The 21,466-nt window shown below is 48.8% G+C and overlaps 9 protein-coding genes across 9 annotated transcripts, besides 26 other annotated features; all 9 read right to left on the reverse strand.

The window, feature by feature from the left end:
* Positions 1-21,466: part of a sequence feature (heterozygous, Esmeraldo-like haplotype) that runs on past the window's edge.
* Positions 40-75: a microsatellite.
* Positions 259-295: a microsatellite.
* Positions 379-401: a microsatellite.
* Positions 404-462: a microsatellite.
* Positions 528-554: a microsatellite.
* Positions 734-759: a microsatellite.
* Positions 891-928: a microsatellite.
* Positions 1,089-1,108: a microsatellite.
* On the reverse strand, positions 1,247-3,595 carry Tc00.1047053506733.140 (hypothetical protein, conserved; the record flags this gene model as incomplete). Its single annotated transcript, XM_809091.1, has 1 exon — positions 1,247-3,595. One exon carries the CDS (start codon positions 3,593-3,595, stop codon positions 1,247-1,249), a length of 2,349 nt encoding a protein of 782 aa, XP_814184.1.
* Positions 3,069-3,097: a microsatellite.
* Positions 3,207-3,262: a microsatellite.
* Positions 3,609-3,636: a microsatellite.
* Positions 3,839-3,858: a microsatellite.
* Positions 3,926-3,954: a microsatellite.
* Positions 4,036-4,056: a sequence feature (AT_rich).
* Positions 4,176-4,201: a sequence feature (AT_rich).
* Positions 4,256-4,292: a microsatellite.
* On the reverse strand, positions 4,345-6,393 carry Tc00.1047053506733.130 (hypothetical protein, conserved; the record flags this gene model as incomplete). The annotated part of the gene is made up of 1 exon (XM_809090.1): positions 4,345-6,393. One exon carries the CDS (start codon positions 6,391-6,393, stop codon positions 4,345-4,347), a length of 2,049 nt encoding a protein of 682 aa, XP_814183.1.
* Positions 6,414-6,438: a microsatellite.
* Positions 6,814-7,719, reverse strand: Tc00.1047053506733.120 (hypothetical protein, conserved; the record flags this gene model as incomplete). The annotated part of the gene is made up of 1 exon (XM_809089.1): positions 6,814-7,719. One exon carries the CDS (start codon positions 7,717-7,719, stop codon positions 6,814-6,816), a length of 906 nt encoding a protein of 301 aa, XP_814182.1.
* Positions 8,002-8,964, reverse strand: Tc00.1047053506733.110 (hypothetical protein, conserved; the record flags this gene model as incomplete). Its single annotated transcript, XM_809088.1, has 1 exon — positions 8,002-8,964. One exon carries the CDS (start codon positions 8,962-8,964, stop codon positions 8,002-8,004), a length of 963 nt encoding a protein of 320 aa, XP_814181.1.
* Positions 9,454-10,602, reverse strand: Tc00.1047053506733.100 (hypothetical protein, conserved; the record flags this gene model as incomplete). Its single annotated transcript, XM_809087.1, has 1 exon — positions 9,454-10,602. The coding sequence occupies one exon, from the start codon at positions 10,600-10,602 to the stop codon at positions 9,454-9,456; it is 1,149 nt and encodes a 382-aa protein (XP_814180.1).
* Positions 10,627-10,647: a sequence feature (AT_rich).
* Positions 10,676-10,707: a sequence feature (AT_rich).
* Positions 11,050-11,149: a sequence feature (A-rich).
* Tc00.1047053506733.90 (hypothetical protein, conserved) lies at positions 11,259-13,190 on the reverse strand (the record flags this gene model as incomplete). The annotated part of the gene is made up of 1 exon (XM_809086.1): positions 11,259-13,190. One exon carries the CDS (start codon positions 13,188-13,190, stop codon positions 11,259-11,261), a length of 1,932 nt encoding a protein of 643 aa, XP_814179.1.
* Positions 13,248-13,286: a microsatellite.
* Positions 13,424-13,534: a sequence feature (T-rich).
* Positions 13,675-13,696: a microsatellite.
* Tc00.1047053506733.80 (hypothetical protein, conserved) lies at positions 13,969-17,277 on the reverse strand (the record flags this gene model as incomplete). The annotated part of the gene is made up of 1 exon (XM_809085.1): positions 13,969-17,277. One exon carries the CDS (start codon positions 17,275-17,277, stop codon positions 13,969-13,971), a length of 3,309 nt encoding a protein of 1,102 aa, XP_814178.1.
* Positions 17,702-18,529, reverse strand: Tc00.1047053506733.70 (glycosyl transferase-like protein, putative; the record flags this gene model as incomplete). Its single annotated transcript, XM_809084.1, has 1 exon — positions 17,702-18,529. The coding sequence occupies one exon, from the start codon at positions 18,527-18,529 to the stop codon at positions 17,702-17,704; it is 828 nt and encodes a 275-aa protein (XP_814177.1).
* Positions 18,649-18,680: a microsatellite.
* Positions 19,069-21,339, reverse strand: Tc00.1047053506733.60 (N(2), N(2)-dimethylguanosine tRNA methyltransferase, putative; the record flags this gene model as incomplete). Its single annotated transcript, XM_809083.1, has 1 exon — positions 19,069-21,339. The coding sequence occupies one exon, from the start codon at positions 21,337-21,339 to the stop codon at positions 19,069-19,071; it is 2,271 nt and encodes a 756-aa protein (XP_814176.1).
* Positions 21,437-21,466: part of a microsatellite that runs on past the window's edge.

The raw sequence follows: 21,466 nt of genomic DNA on the forward strand, positions 1-21,466 counted from the left end.
ACGGGCAACTTCCGCACGGGCATAGGGAAGAAGGAGAGGAAAGAAAAGAAAAAGAAAAAAAAAAAAAAAAAAGAAGGAAGAAGTCAAAGCGCAAGTTTGTCCTGACAGCCAAAAAGAAAAATTAAAAAGAAAAAGTTCTAGATATACATGCATATATATACATATATGTAAGTGAGTGCCTCATTCATACTTTAACTCATTGCTCTTGATTCTGTTTGTAATGTATGCGTGCATAAATGCTCTTTTTTGTGGGTCTTGTTTTTTTTTTTTTTTTTTTTTTTTCTTTTCTTTGTTTGATTGGAGTCATTTCCTCCTCACATGCCTTTTAAACACCTGCCATCAATATTCTCGTGTTCAACTACGATTCTGTCATTCGCTATAAAAATAAAAATAAAAATAAATATTTATTTTTATTTTTATTTTTATATTCGGTTCTCATCCCTTCTCTTTTTATTTTTATTTGTGTTTGCAAAAGTGTGTAAAAAAAAAAAAAAGGAGTATACGTCTCTTTTGCATGCATGCATGCATATATATATATTATATTATATTATATTTCTTTATAAATGGATGGCCTGCGTGTGTATTTGTGTCTGTGTATTTGTGTTTGTAAGAGAGTACGTGCGTGTATGCTTCACGGGTTATTTTCTTTTCTTTTTTTTTTTTTGTGCCTCTTCTGTTCCTCATTCAAAAGGATAATTATTAAAAATAAACGCATGTCACCTCAAAATCCGTCTCTTTTTTTTTCTTTTCTTTTCTTTTTCAATTGCGTGTTTTAAAAGCACTCATTTGTGTTGTTTTTGTCCCCGCCTTTTCCCATCTCTCCGTTCCCGCGTTTACACAAGAGCCAGCCTCCCTCCTCTCCCTATTCTTCTCTCTCTAATACCGCCTAATATTTATTTATTTATTTTTTTTTATTTTTTATTTTTTTGTGTGTGGTGCACACGTGTGTTTGTGTGTTTTGGGTGACTCTGTGCAAACACGTCTACGCCTCTTCCTCCTTCCCTCTGCAGTCTCGTGTTTTGGGTGCCGTTGACACAATGCATGCGCCACGATCATGTGGGACGCGTCTGTACCACTCCTGCCTGTAGACACACACACACACACACACGACAACAACGACAAATAGATGGGGTGGAAACATGTATACTTACAAATGATACTGTCAATATGTTCCCATGCCCCTTTTCCCCCCTTCCCTTTCTTTTTTAAAAATCACTATTGCGTGATTGTTGATGGAGTCGTATCTTTACTTTTTGGACTTCTTTCCCTTCGCGGTAGACTTTTTCGCCACTGGGGATCGTGCACGTTTGGTTCCGCCGGTCTTTCCTTTTGGATTCTTCTTGCCGCCGTCACCTTCTGCAACCTGAGGGGCGTCATCCGATGCCGGATGCGGCTGTTCCCTCTTCGCCGGTGTCTCCGTATTCTCCTCCTCGTTCTTCTCCACAGTCGCCCGCTCTTCTTCCTCTTCTTCTGCTGCTAACACTACAGTCGGCTTGTCCGCAACGTCAACCCCTTCCTTTTGACTCGTTGTCTCCGCCTCATCGGCCTCCATATTCTCCTTCCCTGCTGTCGTTGCTGTTTGTGGCTGCTCGGTCGTTCTCACTGCCTCTGCCGGCTCGTCCCTCGCATCATGCGTCTCCTGCGCCACGCCCTCTTCCGTGGCTGATTCCGCCGGCGGCAGAGGGTCGGGTGCCGTTGCCTCAACGGAGACTTTGACGCTTCCTTCGCGTTTTTCATGATCACAGGTTTCGCTGGCAGTTTCTGTCGTCTTCTTCACGGTATCCGTGTGCCTCGTGGAACTCTTTGACGATGACGCCGACGACGACACGGACGAAGAGGAGGAAGAAGAGGAAGACGCCTCGTCATCATCATCATCATCGTCTGTGACACCGATGTCGGCCGGGTTCAGCACTCGGCGTGACGAGAAGGGCGCCACCCGCCGCGGCACAACCGGCTTCTCCACGCGAGTTTTCTCAACCGTCTCGTTCTCGTGGCGCTCCTGCGAAAGCTCGCTGGATTTGTTGCCCTCACTCTTCATCTCGCCGGCGTGAATGTCGTTGCTGCCCTCCTTGCTGTTACTCTTGTCGACAACCTCACTTTCATTCTTTTTCTTATTGTTGTCATTGTCTTCGTCGTCGGAGCTGCCAACATCAACATGCGCAACAGGCAGTTGGCTGTTCTGAGTGGATGCCAGCCCCTCAGCATCGGGTGTACTGCCACCAGTACCCCCGCGTCGACGCACCGCCTCCATCTTATCGCGCGAACGCTTCTCGCGGTCTTCCGCGGTTCGTGCGAGTCCCTCCCGCTCCTTTTCCAACACAAGTTCGCTAAGACGATGCCGCTCCTTCTTTGTCATGGCCTTAAGCTCCACGTGCTTCCCGGCAATCAGCTGCCGCAACTGTGTCTCCGTGTGGTGCCGGTGGAGGCAATTACTGCGAGAACAGTAATTGTGGATTAAGAAGTGCGCACAGACCTGCTGTTCAAAAAGTTCCACGGGCTTGCTGTTCGCCACCTCTGAGCCTTTCGTTTTGAGCATCAAAACAATACCCCCCTTGCAAAAGACATACCTCGGATTCTTTGTGGCAGGTGGTATCTCGTGCTCGCGAAGCCACACCGTGCAACGCGGTCCCGGCATTGTAGCGCACATCAACTTTTGCTGCGGGTTCATGTACATCTCGAGGATGTCAGGTGGGATGGGCGGAAGATTCGGTAACGCCTCCGGCTGATCACGCACAGGCGCCTGAAACGGACTGTGGGAAAGTATGCCTCGGCCAACGCCAGCACCTCTGTGCCCCATAATGGGCGGCGACACCGTCCCCATGGCGTGTGGGAGGTGATATGTATTGGGTGCGGGCATCAACCCGGCACTGCGGCCTCCCATCGACATCATGGGGTTAAAGTAGTTGTTGTTGAACCCCGCTGAGGGGACGGAGGGCATCATACCGGCACTGTTCATCATCATATTTCCACCGGCAGGCACATTCCCTGAGCCCATCATCGCACCGCGGTTGAAAGTCATCGGGGGCGGTTGCTGAAGTGGTGAGGCATGCGGCGGCATCGGCGAACGCTGTTGTTGTTGTTGTTGTTGTTGTTGTTGAAGAAGCTGTAGCAGTAACGCCTGATTCAAGTTTGTGCCGGCGGCGTTAAAAGTGGGATTCTGTCGCATTCCTAACGCATCCGCCATTCGCGAAATGCCCGTCATGAATTGCTGTGGCTGCTGCTGTTGCGGTGGTTGTGGCTGTTGCTGGGGTTGCTGTTGCTGTGGAATATTCTGAGACGGCGGAGGCGGCTTGTTGGCATCGTAGCATCGCTTCAGTAGGAAATCCTGATCCTCCATACAAACGCGACGAAACTCATTGACGGCCGTAATGACATCCTCCGGTGTCTTTCCGCCTGGAATCATCGCTGCCGTGCTTGGGTCGTTGACAATTTGTATGGGCATGTCGAACAGGTAAAACGAGCGCGACAGTTCACGGGGAGAGGCAAAGTTGAGGATTTGCACCGGCTTCGTTTCACCCGGTGCGGGTGTATGCCCGGGCACCCACAACGTGCGTCCTCCCGTGATGTAGAGGAAAATGCTGCTGCTCACGGCCATTCCCTACACGAGCAAACAAAAGAAAAGAAAAGAAAAAAAAAAAGGTGTACACCGGCAGGGTACGCATTGCACAAATAACCCAAGAAGAAAGGGGTAAGGGAAAGAGATAGAGAGAAACAGAGAATGTGGGAACACAAATTGCACACAGAGTGAGTGGAGGCGGGGGGTATTTACGGAGAGGGAGAGAAAAAAAAAAAAAGGAGGGCACTGAAGCAGGACACACGCACACACACATGCACACTCAATAATAATAATAATAATAAAGAAATGGAGGCATAAACTCATACAAATACACACTGTCAGAGAGTAAGATGCTTCCAAAGCATAAGGAAAAAAAAAAAAAAAAAAAAAAAAAGAAATACCCTCCTTCCCCGTTCCTTTCCTTTCCTTTCTCTTTTAGAAGACAAACGACAACAATAAGCAAACAACATTCATGCCGCTTAAAAAAAAAAAAAAAAAAACAAACCATTCCTCTGTGCATAAATTCTAAACCCCACACTTCCGTCTCTTTCATGTCCCACTACATAAACATTCACACATATAATGTGTATGTGTGAATGTATCTACATACCCAACAGTGTTTATTATATAAATATAAATATATTTCATTCTTCTTGTTTTTTCCCACTATGCGGCTGTTTTCTTCAAAGGGTCCAAGCAAAAAAAACAAAAAACAAACAAACAAACCAAAAACAAAAATCCCTTTTAAAACTCTTTTTTCTTTTCTTTTTTTCCCCTCCTTTCTTTCATCACAGCACCAGTAGATAGGCATCATCGAGGTATTGCCTGGTCGTAACGTTGTATCCCCCATATAGCAAGATCATAGCATTCGGATTGTTTTGTGACGCCGGCAGCAGGACTCCACTAGGCATTGCACGTCCACGTGGAATTGAATGCATAGGTGCAACGGTTGTTTGTACTTGTCTCCACATGAGAGTTCTTAATGACAACTGAAAAATGGCAAATTGACGTTGCTCCTTGTATGATCCCATCACGTACATCTCATCCTGGTGCCGCAAGGCAATGTGTCCGGATTGGGGAATATCCGATAACATCAGGCTTTGTGTTCCGGCTGACGTTTGCAGGGAACGCCATTTGTATTCGACCGTGTCAAACTGATACAGTTTTGGTGACACATCCCTCCTTAAAGATGAGGCAGCAGCAATACTGCTCCAACGACCCTCACCAGCCCCGTCTCCTTCAACGTTTGTGCCAGCGGATGCACACATCCCTCCGTACACCATGATGTAACGTCCCTTGTATTCCACGGCACTGTGGTACGCAATGGGCGGGACGCTACACAACCATTCTTCTTCTTCTTCTTCTCTACTCACCGCCGTTGCCGCTGCAGATACCGCTGCCCCTTCATGCGGAAGCGATGGCATTTCTTCCTCCTGTTGACGCCTTAGCGATTCAGACTGCTGTGGCCATGCCGCAGATGACCAAGTTAACTCCACTCGATTAACGTCAAAAACTCCCTCAAAAACCTCGGAAAAAATCCGTCGACTCACTCCAAACAGTTTCTTGCCGCCAATAAGGTAAAATCGATTACCCACTACCGTTACGGTGTGACCAGAGCGCGGTTCCACGGGCGTACCACGTACCTTCACCCGCATCCATGTGTTTCTTGTGATATGATAGAGCCACACGTCATTCAGGTGACTGTGCAGGTCGTTGCCGTAGAAAAGCAGCACATACCGATTATGTAAAACGATCATCGCGTGACCCGAACGGGGATCAGGACATCCTCGACCGTCGTCTCCAGCACAGAAGGGTTGAACCAAATCATATCTGAGACGCTGCATTCTCACCGGGCGTGCATTTTCACCGTCCCCCACGATTCCTTCACTGCACTCCTCGTCCACACCGTCACTCTCCAGCCAAAGGCGATATAAAGAGTCAAGAACCGCTTCGTTCTCCGCACACCCCCCAAATAGAAAGACATCGTCATTTGCCAACAGACATGTGGAAAAGCAACGGCCTTCAAGAGGAACAAATGAATTACTCTCGTGAGAAAGGGCTCCTCGCGCATACTCACCAAAATCTGCTGGGGCGATTTCACACTGTTGCCACTGAAATCGCGTTGTAACAACTTCGTTAACAAACTCGTTCAGACCGTAGTACTTTGCCTCATCCATCAGTCGCCTCCATTCAGTGAGGGGAAGTTGCGCAAGCCTGTTATATTCCGTACCGCCTGGTAAAGGGCCTGAGCCAAATTGTCCCGCTTCGATGATTCGTTGCCGCCGCTCACGCAGCAGGAAGAGAAGCTCACGGAATAGCCACGGATCACGATCAAAGAAGATGTGTCCAAACTCATCCTTCTGCGCGTTTAAGCGCTCATCCTCCAGTAAATGAAAGATTGTCATCGAGAACTGAAGAAGAGTGGCCCGCTGCACATGGAAACGCATGCCTCCAATATTCAGCTTAATCTTCGGTGAAAAAGAAGAAGTGGCAACCATTTCGGCACGATGACGCAAAGATCGTTCGTGTTGCTCCATCCGTTGACGTTTCAATTGAAGTCGAGAGAATGCAGATTGACTGACACGAATATACGCCTTCGCGGAATTCTGCAGATGCTCAAATTGGTTGAGAAGAGTCTCCATGACAACCTCGTCGTTGCCAGCGTCACCCCTGTCGCTCCCACCATTGGCGCTTTCTTCGTTCTCCTCGTTGATTCTGTTTTGCTGCTCTGCGTCAAACGCATGCGTTTGAGGCTCCTGTGGCGACGGGTTTTCACTCACAAGTGGAAGCCCTTCGTCGCCCACCAATTCCGGCGTCTCGTAGAGTTTAGAGCTCATCTTTTACTTCCTCGCTTTCCCACACACACACACACACACACACACTTTCCCTCTTTTCCCTTCGCTTTCTTCGACAGCTTGATTTTGCTACTCCCCGTGTGTGCTTCTGTGCAAATTAGGCAAATAAAAAAAGAAAAAGGGGGTGTATGCATCCCACAGAAAAACTTATGTTTCATTGCTGGGAAGAAGCGCTCCATTCTGTTCTTTGCGTATTAAAAAAAAACAAACAAAAAAAACCCTTCCCCCACTCATCCAAAAAGGAGGAAAAGGCCGCGGCTGTGGCTGCAAAGCGGATTCACCAAAAAGAAACAGCCCGCACCTTGCCGTGTATCACCGATGCCCAACAACCTTCGGTCCAAATTCTCTCCTGACGGGCAAGACGGTCCTTTGCAGACTACATCAAAACCCCCCTTCTCTTCGTCATCCCCGTTCATTTTCTCCTACTTCTTTACCATCATCCATTTCATCGGCTAGATCCTGTTGTATCTTTTCCGCCACCTGCATTTGTATCTCCAGCCTTTTTTCATGCACCTCCATTTGACGCCTCTTCAGTTCCCTTTCCTCCTCCGCCACGGCATCCAGTTCCTTAAGTCGTGTCTCGCGTTGCATGCGTAATTGCATCTCAAATTCCATGACTTGCGCAACCGCCCCCCTTCCGCACCGCTGAAGCAGCTGCAACGTGTCCTTCATTGGAAGCTTCATAAATGTCAGGTGATTGAATTCGTAATAAATCCCCAAGAGGGCATCAAGCTGCCGACGATGATAATTTGCCAGTTCCTGGTCGTTTGTCGTTCCACCCACCGAGGCACCCGAAGGAGCTGCAGCAAAGAAAGACTGTGCATTTGTTTCGTTCCCAGAGGACTGTTGAGGTGGAGGGCCGTCAGGCGCTGCGGACGTCTCTGCAGCCTGACGTTCTTCAAACATTGTCCACACGTCCTCGTCCCCCTCGGGCGGCTGAGAATCATTTAAATTCCTCTTCCTTTCAGGCCGCCCCTCCCGTGACACAGCCGATGCCTCTTCGCACTTCTTTTGCATTCGCTTTCGCGCCGCTTCTATTCCTTCCGGCGGGTACATGAGAATGGGGTTGCGTGCGACCATTGCGTGGAGACGAGGCAGACCCTTCTCACCATAAATGACTTGTCTAAACCGCTCAATCCCGCGGATGTCACGGGGCCGCTTTTTCGCTGCCGCGGTGGGGACGTTGACTCTGTCGCCATGCTGCTGCCTCTGCTCCTGACCGAAGCTGACAGCCTTCATTGTAGTTCCACTTCCTTGCGGGTCTATGCTGAATGGCGCGTGGGCCATGTTGTCTCTATGCTTGAACATTACACGCCTATGAATTCCCTTCTGCCGTTATTGAGCCTCCTCGTCGTCTCGGTCCCTCTCGTTTTATTCAAACAAGACAGCACCGTTTACTCGCACTCTCCCATCCACCCAAAAGAAGAAATGACAAGAGCCAAATACAGGAAAAAAAAAAAAAAAAGAGAACGAGGAGGGGAATCAAGTTGAAACGGAGTATACACACACACCCGCTGAAAGAAAAACACAAGCCTACACGCAAACAGGCGCACATTTAACCCCGCAACTTCTACAGTTTGGTATTGCTTATCACAGTTCGAAGCGCTCAGCGGCTTTTTTACCACCAAATAGGTTCGCACGGAGCTGGCGGAAATTGAAGTCATCGCTTGGTGAACGGTCAGCCTTTGCGTAGTGATACGGATCTTCTTCCCAACGCTCATAACGTCGCGCGTCGTTATAACCAGCATCATATGCCTCAAGCAGATCATCTTTTCGTGCAGTTCCACCAAAGTTTGGTGCAAACGCAAGCCATACTTGACGCCAGAAGGGGAAATGCGTATTAGCGACAAAGCCATGCCTTCCAAAAAATATATTGTGCCGTGTTTGTTGCCTGTTATAACGATATCCCGCATAACCATGAATGTAGATGTGACGACAGTATTGGTCAAGTTCACTACTAAGCGACATCATTGTTCCCCGCACAACATTATCTGCGTCACGGAAAACCATCGGCTTTTCCGTATTTGGAGCTGTAGCCGCCATAATGCATTGCGCCAGATCGTTTACATCGTCCCACTGTGCAATGTGATGGCCAAAGTGAACATTCTCCTTCGTCTGTCTCATGTAACCTGGATCCTTGTTTGAGAAGCCAATAGTGAGAGCCAGACGTCCGTTCACAAGTTCCACCGCGTTGCGTGGAAGGAGTTTGTTGATGTACTCTGTGAATACCTCCACCCGTTTCTCCTCGTCGGTCACCAAAAATCGGTTGTCCACAATGGCATCACGAACCTTTTCAATATTGACGGCCCGCGGCCCGCAGGCAAGAGCCACGGCTGGGATGACGCCTGTCCCCGCCCCAAGCAAAAAAGAATGCGCCAAAAACTCTGCCTTTTCCTGCTGCAAAAACAGCGCCACACCAAGCGCATATGTAACAAGAAACCCGCAACCGCCAAAGCTCAATACCGCCTTGGGTGCTGGCTTCCCCACCTCTAGGAGAACAGGTGTTTTCGAGCGCACCTTCTTGGCCCATTCCTTCGGATCAGTCGGGGCCATTGTCTTTTCGGCTGCTGGATTCTTCTCCCTCCCTTTTTTTTCTTTTCTTTTTGAACCTCTCACGTATGTATTTGTTTATGTGTGTGCGTGTGTGTGTTTCGTCTAAGCCCCTTCTTCTTCTTCTTCCGCAAATTGGGTGTCGCTACGCAACAACGTATACCCCAAAAATAATAAAAAACAACAACAACAACAAACAAGACACAGAAACCCTTGCACGTGCAGATATATTGTACAGAACCACAGTCGTACCGATAATATAAAGAGGTTGGGGCTTATGTGGTTGTGTGAGTGCCTGCGTTAAGCAAAAGAGGAGGAGGATGAGGAGGAACACATGCATGCCGCACGTATGTATGCATGCGTGGCCCATCTGCTCGTCATCGCACTCCCACTCTCACTACTGCCCCACTCCTTTTTTCCTTTTTATATTTCTCACCTTCCTCTTGTACTCTTTTTTTTTTTTTCTTAAATTTATCCTCTCTTTCCATGGTGCTACGGCTCAAAGGAGGCCGCTTTAGACCGCATCTCTCGTGCTTTCACTCGACGAGGTTCCGTTTGTTTCACAGGCTTCTGCGCGACAAGAGGATTCTCCTCATCGTCATCGACTCCAATGCTTGGCCCCATCACAAGTGAACTGCTGAGGTACGAAGTGGTGATGTTCGCATTCTTAATGGCGTCTGCCACGCGACGGTCCCGCACCACGGCGCGCACGTACGAACTGGAGGCCTTCCAAGGCTCAATCAAAGCGTCAGAGTACATGTTTGGCACTGGTACAACAGAAGAGTCTCTTTTCTTTTGTTCCCCCATTGGAGGGTGTTGCGATTCGGCGTTGTGTTCCTCCCTACCCGTCTCCCCGGCGTGCACGCCCTGCGTCGCTGCCGTGGAGGACATCGTGTCCACGTAATTGCCGAACATATCCATCATAAGTCCCTCCTCATCAAACACGTAGCGTCGACCCAGCCCTACTAAAAGACGCTCCCGGCGCCTTTGTTCCCTTTTCGCTAGCCATGATGCATGCGGCATCAAATAGTTGTAGCGAAGCCCGAGTTGTTTCGCCTTCTTTGCCGCCTTTCGCACAACAAGTTTCTCTGCAATAATATCGATGGGATGTGGGCCCTGCTGGTACCACTGCAGTTTCTTGTCCATAAGCTCATGCGGCCGGAACTCCTCCTGGTGCCGTTCCGCTTCCTGTTGCTCCTTCGATATCGTTAAGTGCAGGAACTGTCGCACCTCCTTTCGTGTCATCCCGTCAATCTTCAGGCCACGCTGCCTCGCCTCCAACAACGTCCGTTCATGCTTGCTCAAGTGCGCCAGCGGATTACTGGAATGCCCCGCCCTTTGAAGTGCACTTTTTTTTCGCCTTTCATCGTCCTCACGCTGCTTCGCAAGTCGCGCCGCCTTCTTCTCCGCGGGGGACGCAAACAAATACGAGAAGTTGCATGCATCGCCACGGCTGTTGGGCTCCGCCACCTCAAGATCCGCAGACTTTGGGAGGATGACGCCCCCGCCCTTTCGCAACTCCTTCATGTTGATGCCCGACATGAAACTCGACCACTCGCGACGCCAGGCATTCTCACCCTTCTCCACCTTCGCCGCGTACCGGCGTTTCGTCGTCGAGGAAGCCGCATCTATTGTTGGCATTTATGCATCGAGGCCCACCCCCTCAATAATAATAAAAATAATAAACGACAAGAAAAACAACATTCATAAGTTCTTTTTTTTTTTTTTTTTTTAAGAATTTATTTTGAACGGACAGACCTATTCAGCAGTCCCACCCGGGACCATTTGGACGCGTAACAAAAACAACAACAATAATAAAAATATCTCTCGCAAAACCGTACACGTACAGTAAAATACATACATCTATCGGCATACTACACAAGTAACACATATGGCTCTACGTGCATGTTGTAGCGCCTTTTTCTATTGCGTCACACCCTCCATTTACTCCTCATTTAACCTCTTTTTTTTTTTTTTTTCCTTCCTTTTCCCCCGCCCCTCCCATCTTATCTCTTTCGACGCATGTACACATAATTCTTTCTTTATTTTTATTTTTATTTACCACCACAATGTCGATACAGGCAAATTTTTTTATTATTATTTCTATTTCCATTTTCTTTTGTTATTCCTTTCATATTCATTTTCCTCTTTTTTTCTTTTTTCTTTTTTCTTTCTTCTTCTGCATTTACCACTTCTTAAATAAACATCCATTTTTCCTTTCCGACTTCACAGTGAGCCGTCATCAACTCGAACGACCTTTTCTTTCTTTCGTTTCTTTCGTTTGTTGTTGCAATGTGTCAGCGGGGGCTGCTATTACTCTCACGTATTCTGCCGGTTGAGTGACCGCCACGCATTGCCGTCAGGTACGGCAGACGCACTCGACGCAACATGCCTAAACTACGGGAAACCATTGAGTCTGTTCCTGGGCCTGGTATCACGCCTAAGTTCGAGCGTCTCCTTGCCGGCACACACCGTGTTCCATCCAACGACGTCAGGGGCGCCAATCGCCCGGTGAAGGCAGGTTTGCACGGCTCATGGGTGTTAGAAATACTAGATAGGTGAGAAATATGCGCAGGCGCCAATGCGGAGTCGCACGCACTGCGGTTCTTTTGTAGTTGTCGACAAATTGCTTCACGGATATGTGCGCTGAATGCCACGCCCTGCTGGCCTACCGCCTTCAATTGCGTTGTGGTGGCTGCAAGTTGCAACAACGCCGTCCCACCAATATCGGTGAAGGGATTATCCGAGAGGTCAAGCACCTCCAACGATGGGTGACGCTCAAGGACGGAGCACAACTCGCGAACGCCATCGTCATGAATGTCATTGTGGCTTATATCCAAGAAGCGAAGAAAACATAATCTCGGTAGCACTAAAACAAATGGTTTCATATCGACATCATTCAACTTCATGCTTGCAAGAGCCATCGATGAAAGATCACGCTCAGGTCCAACGCGAGACAAGACGTCCAGCAGTCGTTCATTGGGTCTAATACGTTGCTGCAAACAATTCACTACATACTCGGAACGCAGTGAGGACTGCATTGCCGGGGGGAAAACGAGTGACTCATAGCTTTGAATACACGGTAAAAGGTGTTCGTCAAGATGCTTCCTAAAGGTTAAAAAGGCCTCATCTCGCGATCTTGCTACAACATTATGATACTCTTTTAAAAAGACCATTCGCGCCATTGCAACCAACATCTCCATTCCCTCATTGAGATACAGTTCCTTGTAAATTTCTTCCATCAATTGATAACGTGATTGATTGACGGGGTCCAAGTTCGTTCTAGCCCCCCCATAATAACCCCCGAATTTGGCACCTTGAACGCCCTGATTTTCAGGTGCTGCGTTTTCTTCCTCTACTGGCAACATGGGGGTGTCGACATCATAACTGTCATCCGCCACAGCTTTGCCTGGGGAAGAGCATAGATGCAGCGGTGTGTATGCCGTTTCCCTCAATGAATCTTCTAAAGGGTCGCTGATCGTGACGCGTGTCTCATGCTTGGTTCCATGCCCTCTTCCATAGCCGCTCTTTTCAGACGACCTAATTTGATGAATAAAATTGTTGTTGTTGGTACTGTTGTTATAGGAGTCACTGCATGCAAGCGCAACGGGTAGTGCGTAATCCGGATTGGGCATTTCCCCCACCTCGCTTGAACTTTTATTTTCCACTTCTTCCATCACTCGTATGGAGGAACCTGGAATAAGACCGTACTGTGTTAGGAGTTGCCTGGATTCATTGACAAGGTCGGAAAGGACTTTGTATGATCTCTCCAGCGTTCCACTCGGAAGAAATTCCATGCCACGCACCAACCGAATATCTTCCCTTAGCATCGTCAGTAGAAGTTCAAAAATTGTCTGGTATTGTATGCACATTGCGCGGTAGTTGACACCGCCGTTCAGGCATTGGCATAGTTCGGATGCCGCAACGTGCAGTTCCCGCTCGTTCCAGTAGGTTGGCCAATGCGACCTGCAAAATGGGGTGAGTGGAGGTAATGGATCCACAGGAACAGAAGCATGGCCGTTTTCGCTTGGACTGCCAGACTGAAACGACATTTTCATCTCGGAATTCACGTATTCCGCCGTGAGGCCGTTAAAAAATGTGGCATGACTATTCGAACTGTGCAACACCTGCCGCTGCAGCGCGGCATACTTCGTGTTGATGTTCGCCACGAGTTGCTCCAACTTCTCCAGGTTGACCTCCGCGTGTGCAGTTTGGGGGGGCTCGAGCATCTTTGACGGCGGGGCGACAATTCACCGTGCCACCTCGCCACAACAAACAAACAAACTAAAAAAAAAAAAAAGAAAAAAAAAGAAAAAAAAAAAAAATATATCCGAATGCCTGACGGATTGCCGCAGAGGGGCCAGTGAGCGTTTGATGTGTGCGTATGTGCGGGGGTGAGAAAAGGACCTCCAACAAAAAAGAAAAGAAAAGAAACGGAAAAATGGATCACATGCACGCAGAGAAAAAAAAAAAAAAAAAGGAAAAAGAGAAAAAGAGAAAAAGAGGGAAAACAAAAAAAATAAACAAACAAACGAACAAAAAAAAAAAAAAAAAAAATAAATAAATAAAAGAAGTCGGAATACACGCGTATTGTTTGATTGCAGAACACTTCATGTGTATTACATCACATAGATTTGAAATACATGTAAATAGAAAAATAAATATCAAATAACACAGATATTAGAGGTGCACGTATAAAAGACACACACACACAAAAAAAAAAAAAAAAAAAAAAGAGAGAAGCACAACTCAAAAACCCAGCACGTATCTTACACACGCATATATACATACATACATAAAATATGAGTACATATTAAAACAAACAAGCAACTTCATCAAAAACCATAACAGGGGCCTTGCGACTCCAACCATCCACTCTCCCTCCTCATTTCTTTTTAATGCCCTGCACTTGTTGCTCCATTTGTAACAATTGCTGCAGATAACATAATGAAAAGGATTTGTCCATGTAAACCCCTTCTTCCCGTTCTTCCCGGCCCTTCCGTCCCCTTACCAAGGAGCATTGTCGGACTGATCAGGCGGGCCACTCTGCTCGTCCTCCTCATCCCCATCCCCATATTCACTCGTAAATTCTTCAGAGCTCAACGACATGGCATCCGACATAAGGCGGTTCCGCACAAATGCCACGGTGCCATGCTCAGTCTCAACATCCCCCGAGGAGGTCCCTGCTGAATATGCCTGCTGCGCCAGCCGCCGATTTTCCTCCAGGAGCGCGGCATTTTCCTGCCGCAACTCATTTTCTCGGATTTCCCACTCCTCAATTTGTTTCTTCTCCCGTATTTGGAAGCGCTGAATTTCCCTGCGGTAACTTTCCCGCTCCGACTCCGCCCTCTGGCACTTCTTGACCATCTCATCGTAACGCCGTTGAATTTCGCCTGCCACCCGTTGCATTGTCTCACTTCTGGTCTTCCTTTCCATCGCCACGCGATCCCGTCGACCACAAAGCATGCATGCGTCCTCTGGATGCGCAGGCGCTTGCAGAGGCGGTTTGACGCCTTCCTTGACCAAGCCGCTGTTTGCGAGAGCATTCATACGGAGTGTAATGTGCCGCAACACCTCCGTTACGTCGTGCACCATGTCCCGAAGAATTTTTGGGGTCATTTCGTACTCACCGGGTGGATTGTACTCAATTCGAAGGAACGCTGCAATATCAAAATCGGGACTATACATCGCGTTAATCTCATCCGGCGAACAGTCCGTCACGCCCATGTCCGCAAGATCTTTCCTTGTAATAAACTGGACCCGTTTCTTGGGATCATCCGTCATTTCCGCCTCCAGGCCTAACGTCTGAAGTTCATAAGGCGTTGCTTTTTTGTGTGGGCTCTTCTCATCCGGGGACTGAGGGGCCTCCGAATCGGTTATCTCCCCGCCCAAACCCGACGGTTGAGCGGAGGTGGCACCCGATTTCCCTTGCATCTCATTCCACCGTGCAAACAACTCAAACACGTGTTGACGGTGTTTTTTCTCAACCTCGTAGGAGCCCACAGCATTGGCAATCTCCGCCCACCTCATGGACGCTACCTTTGACGTCAGTCCGAGGGGCGGCAAGGCAATACGATCGTACAGTGGCTCACATGTCTCGTCCACCACCCGCAGCGCCTCTGTTACTGCGGCAAGAAGGCGATAGGACTCTGTATATAATTCTTCCTGTGAAATTTGTTGCTCTTCCTGTCTCACACTATTCATGTGTGCTGTGGGAGCATCATATACTTTCGGTTCATCACTGGGCTGTGCGTTCTGACGCTTATATAATTCTTCAAGCCCCTTTGTTGTCATTTTTGTATAATCCTCCTCCAATTCCATCAAAAGACGCAGATGCTTATGAACCGGGTGTCGCGAAAAATTCTTGTCCTTCAACTTCAGACGATCAATGAGGGTATCGTACTTGGAAGCCTTCTGCTCAAGCTCAGCATTGGCGCCACGCATTATCTCCTCCTCTTGTTTCCTTTTTCTCACTTCCTCTCGCAACATCATAACTTCCTCCACATCCTGTTTAGAGGCCTGAATTAGTTCACGGCGTGCTTTTGCCTCACGTCGAGCCTGATCCTTACAATAACCAATAAGCCAGAGGCAACTTGAGATGACATCCTTGATAAGAAGGCGAAGGACATCCAATAAGGCACCACGCTCCTTGCATGAACCGGCCACCTGCCGTATAATTTCAACGAGACCCACATCGACAACTTCCATGACTTTCTCTGCGGCCTCGATGTATTTCCGATGGGCAGAATCCGACTCTTGTAAGGCCTTTAAGTCCATAATCCTTTCCACATCCGCTAAATCCCTGTATACAATGGGGCCATCGTTTTCTGGCGCCTCGGGCAAGAGAATTTTCGCAGTCTCCCTGTCTGCCAACACAGCGAGGGTGTCTGGAATCTCCTGAAACATACGATCCAGGGCGTCTGCAAGTAGATACACCTGCGCGCGACCGGTAGCTTTGACTGCAGGAAACACAATAGAACTCCTTTTGGGAGCGCCACTCGAGGCATCCTCATCTAACTGATGAAGCCTAGAGCCAGGGAAGGTGGGATCGCTAACGGTCACCCACAGAGAACGTGGAATGCGTGAAGACTCCCACGATGCAATACGATCAATGATGGCTTGACGTGAGGCACTCATTTGCCGTGTACTGGCCCCAGGCCATGTTTGTTGGACCTTTTCATATTCTTTACTTACAGCAAGTACGGCATCTAATGCGGAAAAGACGGGGTTGTATGACGGATGAGGACGTGGGATGCCAGCCACTGTATCTGAATGCACACCACCACCAATTTCAGGTCGTCGTCGTGCGGAGGCATAGGAAACAAATTGTTCAATGATACCGGTATCATCTCCCATGCCGGTAGAAAGTGTTAACGGCACATTTAAGGCAACCGCCACGTTTTCAGGGGAATCTCCTGCATGTGAAGAAGGAGAGAAAAGAGACAATTTGTGTCTTACTTCCCTATTTTCTTTGCGTGTGGGAGGTGGCGCCAAAACGTGAGAATGAAATTCCTGTTCTGACCGCAAGTTCAATTTTTTATCTTCAGTGTCCAGCAAAGTAATAGGGAATGCCTCACGTGGTCTCAAATCTTCATCGTTCTGTGGTCTGTTAAACACTTTTGCTTGCAGCATTTGATCCACATAGGGGGGCTCCAAGCGTGTTACTTGTGTGCGTAGATCATCCAACTTCGTATTAGGAAGTTTTTTCAGATCTTCCAATACTTCTTGGGCTTTTCTCCTCGAGGCCATCTTAGAGGCCAAGGCACGCCCTGTATGCAGAAGCTTATAGAGAGTTTGGGGAGTAATGCGATCATCCAAGTTCGCTGTCTTCTTCGGACGCTCCGTTTCGATGGACCCCAATACCGCTTCTATTTCGCTGGAAGGATCCGCAATCAGCGGGAGGTTTCTGCAGAGCATTCCCACAGTCTCCTGATGGATGGCCGCTGTGGAAGCCTCCACTTCACTCCGCAACTCCCCTCCCGCACTCGCGGTTAAGCGATTCACGGCCGTTGGTACTTTGGCATACATCCGTTCCTTTGGTTTTGTCGCGTAGCGGAACTGCAAACGATTCATCACCGGATCGTCTTCCGCCGCAGGCAAAAAACGTCGTTTAGGCAGTTTGACCCCTTGCAGAGATGTCCTCAGACTTGAGCTGCTCGTGCTGCCCGGCATTTTCATGGACCGCGTCTGTGTTGTTACAGAAAGGACGGTGCCGAGAGGGCCTCCGCTGGAGGAGGTGGAGTTCTCATTATCTTGCAGGCTCATTCTTCCGCGTGGCGTGAGGCTGCTACTAAAATCAATCGGATTTGAACTCATTTCGCAAGACGGTGGGTGTAAACTCGGGCGTAAATAAAATTCCCACCACTTGTTTGCTCGGTCTTTATTGAAACCCTTCTCGCTTTCCCTGTCTATGTGTATATAGGGTAATGTGCGAGAGCGCTGTGGGGTGGTGGTGGTGGTGGAGTAAGCACACACGCCGGTTCCAGACACGATTGCCTTCACGCAGTGTGTACTTTAATCTGAATGACTAATGTTGACGACGGCTCACACAAATACAGAGATATCGGGAAGCAAGAGCAAAAAAACAACAACAAAAGACAAACAAACAAGGAAGCATGTCCCCACATACGGGCAAAAGGGAAGAGTGAGTGAGACAAAAAGAAAACAGAGGCTCACGGGCGTACAAATGCAGAAACACAAACTCGTCAACGAAAATCTGCAAAAGCAGCTGCACCAAATTTCAGCGCACAGAAGTCCCTCCACCAATAAATTCACGCATTCGCCGCGCGGCGTCTTCAAGTGGAGGGTTTTCAGATGGTCGCTTCTGCACATCGGTTCCCAAGGAGGTGATTTGAATCGCGAGAGAAGGCTGAAACACGTACATCTTGGGGTCTACAATATACTTGTCCTGCGCCTCCGGATCGGACTCCACAATATTGCTAATATGCGTGTCCACTTGCCATGTCATTGGCGTTGACAATTCAAGACAGCGTTTTGCAGAGATGTGATGAATGACATATGCGGTAAGTTCACGATGACCCTGATAGGCAAGGCGAATGCCGTCGTCAATGAATGGTCGAGGCGGCTTCTCCGCGGCAAGAAGATCCAGTCCACCCAGATGCACAATGCCCCAATCTGCTGGTACCCTTTTCCACAGTGGCCCCAGCAGCCGACCAAACTTGTGGTGAAACTCAACGTCGTCTTCGAGCACCAACGCACGTGTGCGTCGCTCCGCCACAATCATCTCCCATATCTTGCGGTGCCCAAGCGCACAGCCAATGGCGCCGCGTGTGAGATCCATTCCAAAAAGCTTCTCCTCCGTGGGAAGAAGAAAGCGGGTATAGCCAAGATCTGTAATGACACCGTCCCTATGCAACGCCTCCACATCAAGCGAGTTCCCATCGACGCCACTCACCCGGGTGACCTTTGCGGGCGACTGTATAAACTTTTCAAGCCCGACACGAGCAATTTGCCGCTGAACATGGGCCCAGCGGTCCCGTCGGCGGTCAAGGTTGAGCACATAACACGCATCAAAGATGTAATGGCGTCCGGGGGAGCAGCGCAACATTGAGATAAATGTTGGAAGTGTCTTCTGGAGCTGCCGTTTATATCTATGATGTTTCTTTTTCCGCTGTATATATATGTTTGGCGGGAACAACGCCCGACGCAGCAGGAAAAAAAAGTTGACTCTCACTCCTCTCTCTCTCTCTCTCTCCCTCGGCAACCTACCCGCCTTCTTTTCGTCAGGCCGTGGGTATCGTGTTTTTCTCCTTCAGTCACAATTCCCCACCATACACGCAAAAAGGCAGAACAAACAAAAATGAGAGTCACGGCAGCAGAGAAGTAACACCAAAAAAAAAAAAAAAAAACGTAACAACAAGAGCAGAAAACGAGATGGATGCAGACAGCTTCCGCTCCTCAAAATGGCGACGTGTCGTCTGGAAATACAATCCAAACCTTGCCCCACTCACTCAGCCCCAACACACACACACACACACAGTGCAACGTTGATTTTTTTCTTCTTTTTCTTTCCAATCATCTCCACGGCCGTCAAATATAAGAAACAAACAAACAGCAACAACAACAAAGAAAAGATTGTGCTTCGTGTTACTCTTTTCGCTGTTTCTGTGTCAATTGCTCATCATTGTTATGCATTGCGCCCTGATGACGTCGCTTCGGTCCCCAGTTCGGCGCATTTGGAATAAACTTGGCTACACCCGTTACAGCGCCGCGAAAATCAAACCGTCGGTCGTATGAAAAATCGGCCCCGTCAATTGGCTCCAGCACAAAGACACCAGCACCCCTCTTCTCTTCTTCCCCCGCCTTCTCGTTTATGGCCTCAGCTGCTGTGGCGCTCAATACAGCTGCTTTCGCCGCATCACAACTGCCCTTCTCAGCATCACCAGATGCCTGTTCCTGCACCCTTTTCCACTGCAACATCACACGGACAAGAACATCGGGCGGACAGTCCGTTTTAAGCCCCGATGGGGCACAATGAACTTGGCTGCATCGATATCCCATTCGCCCCAGTGCACCCACGAGTTGTGGCGTGGGTGGGCATCGCACCTTCACAAAGGAGGCAATGTCGGGAAGTTGATAGAACAGCGGGGTGTCAGGCAACTCTTCCATGGCCAGACGCACCAGACCAGCGACACGTGCCTCTGCCGTAATCTGCTTTGCCGCCCCACGCCGCTCCACTTCCTGCAGGAGTTGCAAAAGGAACGAAACGCATTGCGTTGGGGCAGCGTAAATTGGACCCGACAACGTCAGAGAAGCACCACATACATTGCAGCAGTGTGTGTTTACACATGGAAGCATGTGCCGCAAACTACAAGATGTGATTTTTGGATTCTCCTGCCTCAAAGGTATTGCAGGAAAGCGCTCCCTCCCAAGCGTATCAGCCCTACATTCCACATGGTCAATCCCCATATCATTGCTCTTGGAAGCATTATTTATATTGTTATTATCATTATTGTTTCCGCTGCTAATAGAACTCTTCAATAGGTCGTTGTTGGGCATTTTGTTTTTCTTTCGTGCACACTTCTTGTCTCGCATACGAGCAACTGCCATTGGGCGCACCCAGTACGCTGGGCAATGACTACACTGCAGAAGGTATCCCAATTTGCATGGACTGAGCTTTACTTCCGCTGGTTGCGTATAGACACGAACAAAGCATCGGACGTAAAAATCAATGTGCAGTGAGAGCAAGGGTAAAATATACCTGCGGTGTTTATTTGCAACGCGCTCCAACGCGGCAAGAAGAATTCTCACAGCCATTTCATGACATGCAGCATTCTTTGTAGGGATTGTGTTGTATTTGGCATGACATGTGTCCGGGTGTCCCCCACACAAAATGGCAGTGTCTGTGCTTGTCACAAGCAGCAATCCCCCTTCCTTGATACACCGCATAGCACCATCCAAAAAGGGAGAGGCTGAACCGTATGGATCCAAATCCACCACATCCATCAGCTCCTGTTGCAGCAACGGCTGCGCCTCGTTCACGCTGGCGTCACCATTAGAAGTGGTGATGTTAGTCGACATCTGGGATGGTAGCGCGCAAAAACGGCGTCCAGCGTACACGGTGGAGTTTGCGGCCAGACGAAACATCAAATCATTCGCGTCGTCCAGATTTGGTATCACCGCACCACCAGCTTCGATGGCCCCAGTGGCCTCATCCACACGAATGCCCTCCGGTGGAAAGTTTTCTGTCAGTGTCGGCCTGGCGCAGGGCACACCGTTAAACTCACAGTTACGACGGATGCATGCAACGGCGTCGGGGTCGAGGTCGTTTGCGATGATAAAACGAACACCAGGGACCTCGTTGTAGTAGCGGATGGCCCGGAGACCCGTTGCACTCAGCGCCTCCAGAATAGTGATGCCATCACGCGTGCCCCCCTTGCGGCGAGGCTCTTCGCGGCGTAGATGTGAAAAACACGCCAGTGCACATACACTCAGGTCACGATTGACCACCTGCGCAGGATTGTAAAAGACGGCCTGACCGTCATCGTCAATGTCGTCTGCATCGCGATGATCGCCTTGTCTCTTCGTGCAGTCCGCATGCTGGCTGGCTGAAGTGCCTTTGACGTTCGCCGGTGGAAATAAAACGGCCGCTGTCCCCTCCGTTATCTTCTCAAACCCACTGACGGGTTCCTTCGCAAGTCCCTCCGCATTAAACAGGCCGGAACGCATTTTTCCTTCCCCTCCCCTTTCCCCACCGCAGTTCCACAGCCGCAAACAACAAACGTACACTGTCCCACTGCGGGGGAAGGATCGCACATTGCCCATGCATGCGTACACATTTAAAAGGAGGCAAGGCGTACAGAAAAAAAAAAAAGAAAATAATACCAGTAAAGTTATACAAAAACGTAGTGAACACATGCGTAGATATATTTTTCTTTTCTTTCATATTTTTTCTGCCAATCTCTTTTTTCATCGCCTCTCATCACTTCACCTGATAAAAACTCTCGTGTTACATTTTTTTTTTCTTTTCTTTTCTTTTCTTTTC

Source organism: Trypanosoma cruzi, genomic scaffold (genome assembly GCF_000209065.1).
Source record: "Trypanosoma cruzi strain CL Brener 1047053517033 genomic scaffold, whole genome shotgun sequence".
NCBI classification, from domain to species: domain Eukaryota; phylum Euglenozoa; class Kinetoplastea; order Trypanosomatida; family Trypanosomatidae; genus Trypanosoma; species Trypanosoma cruzi.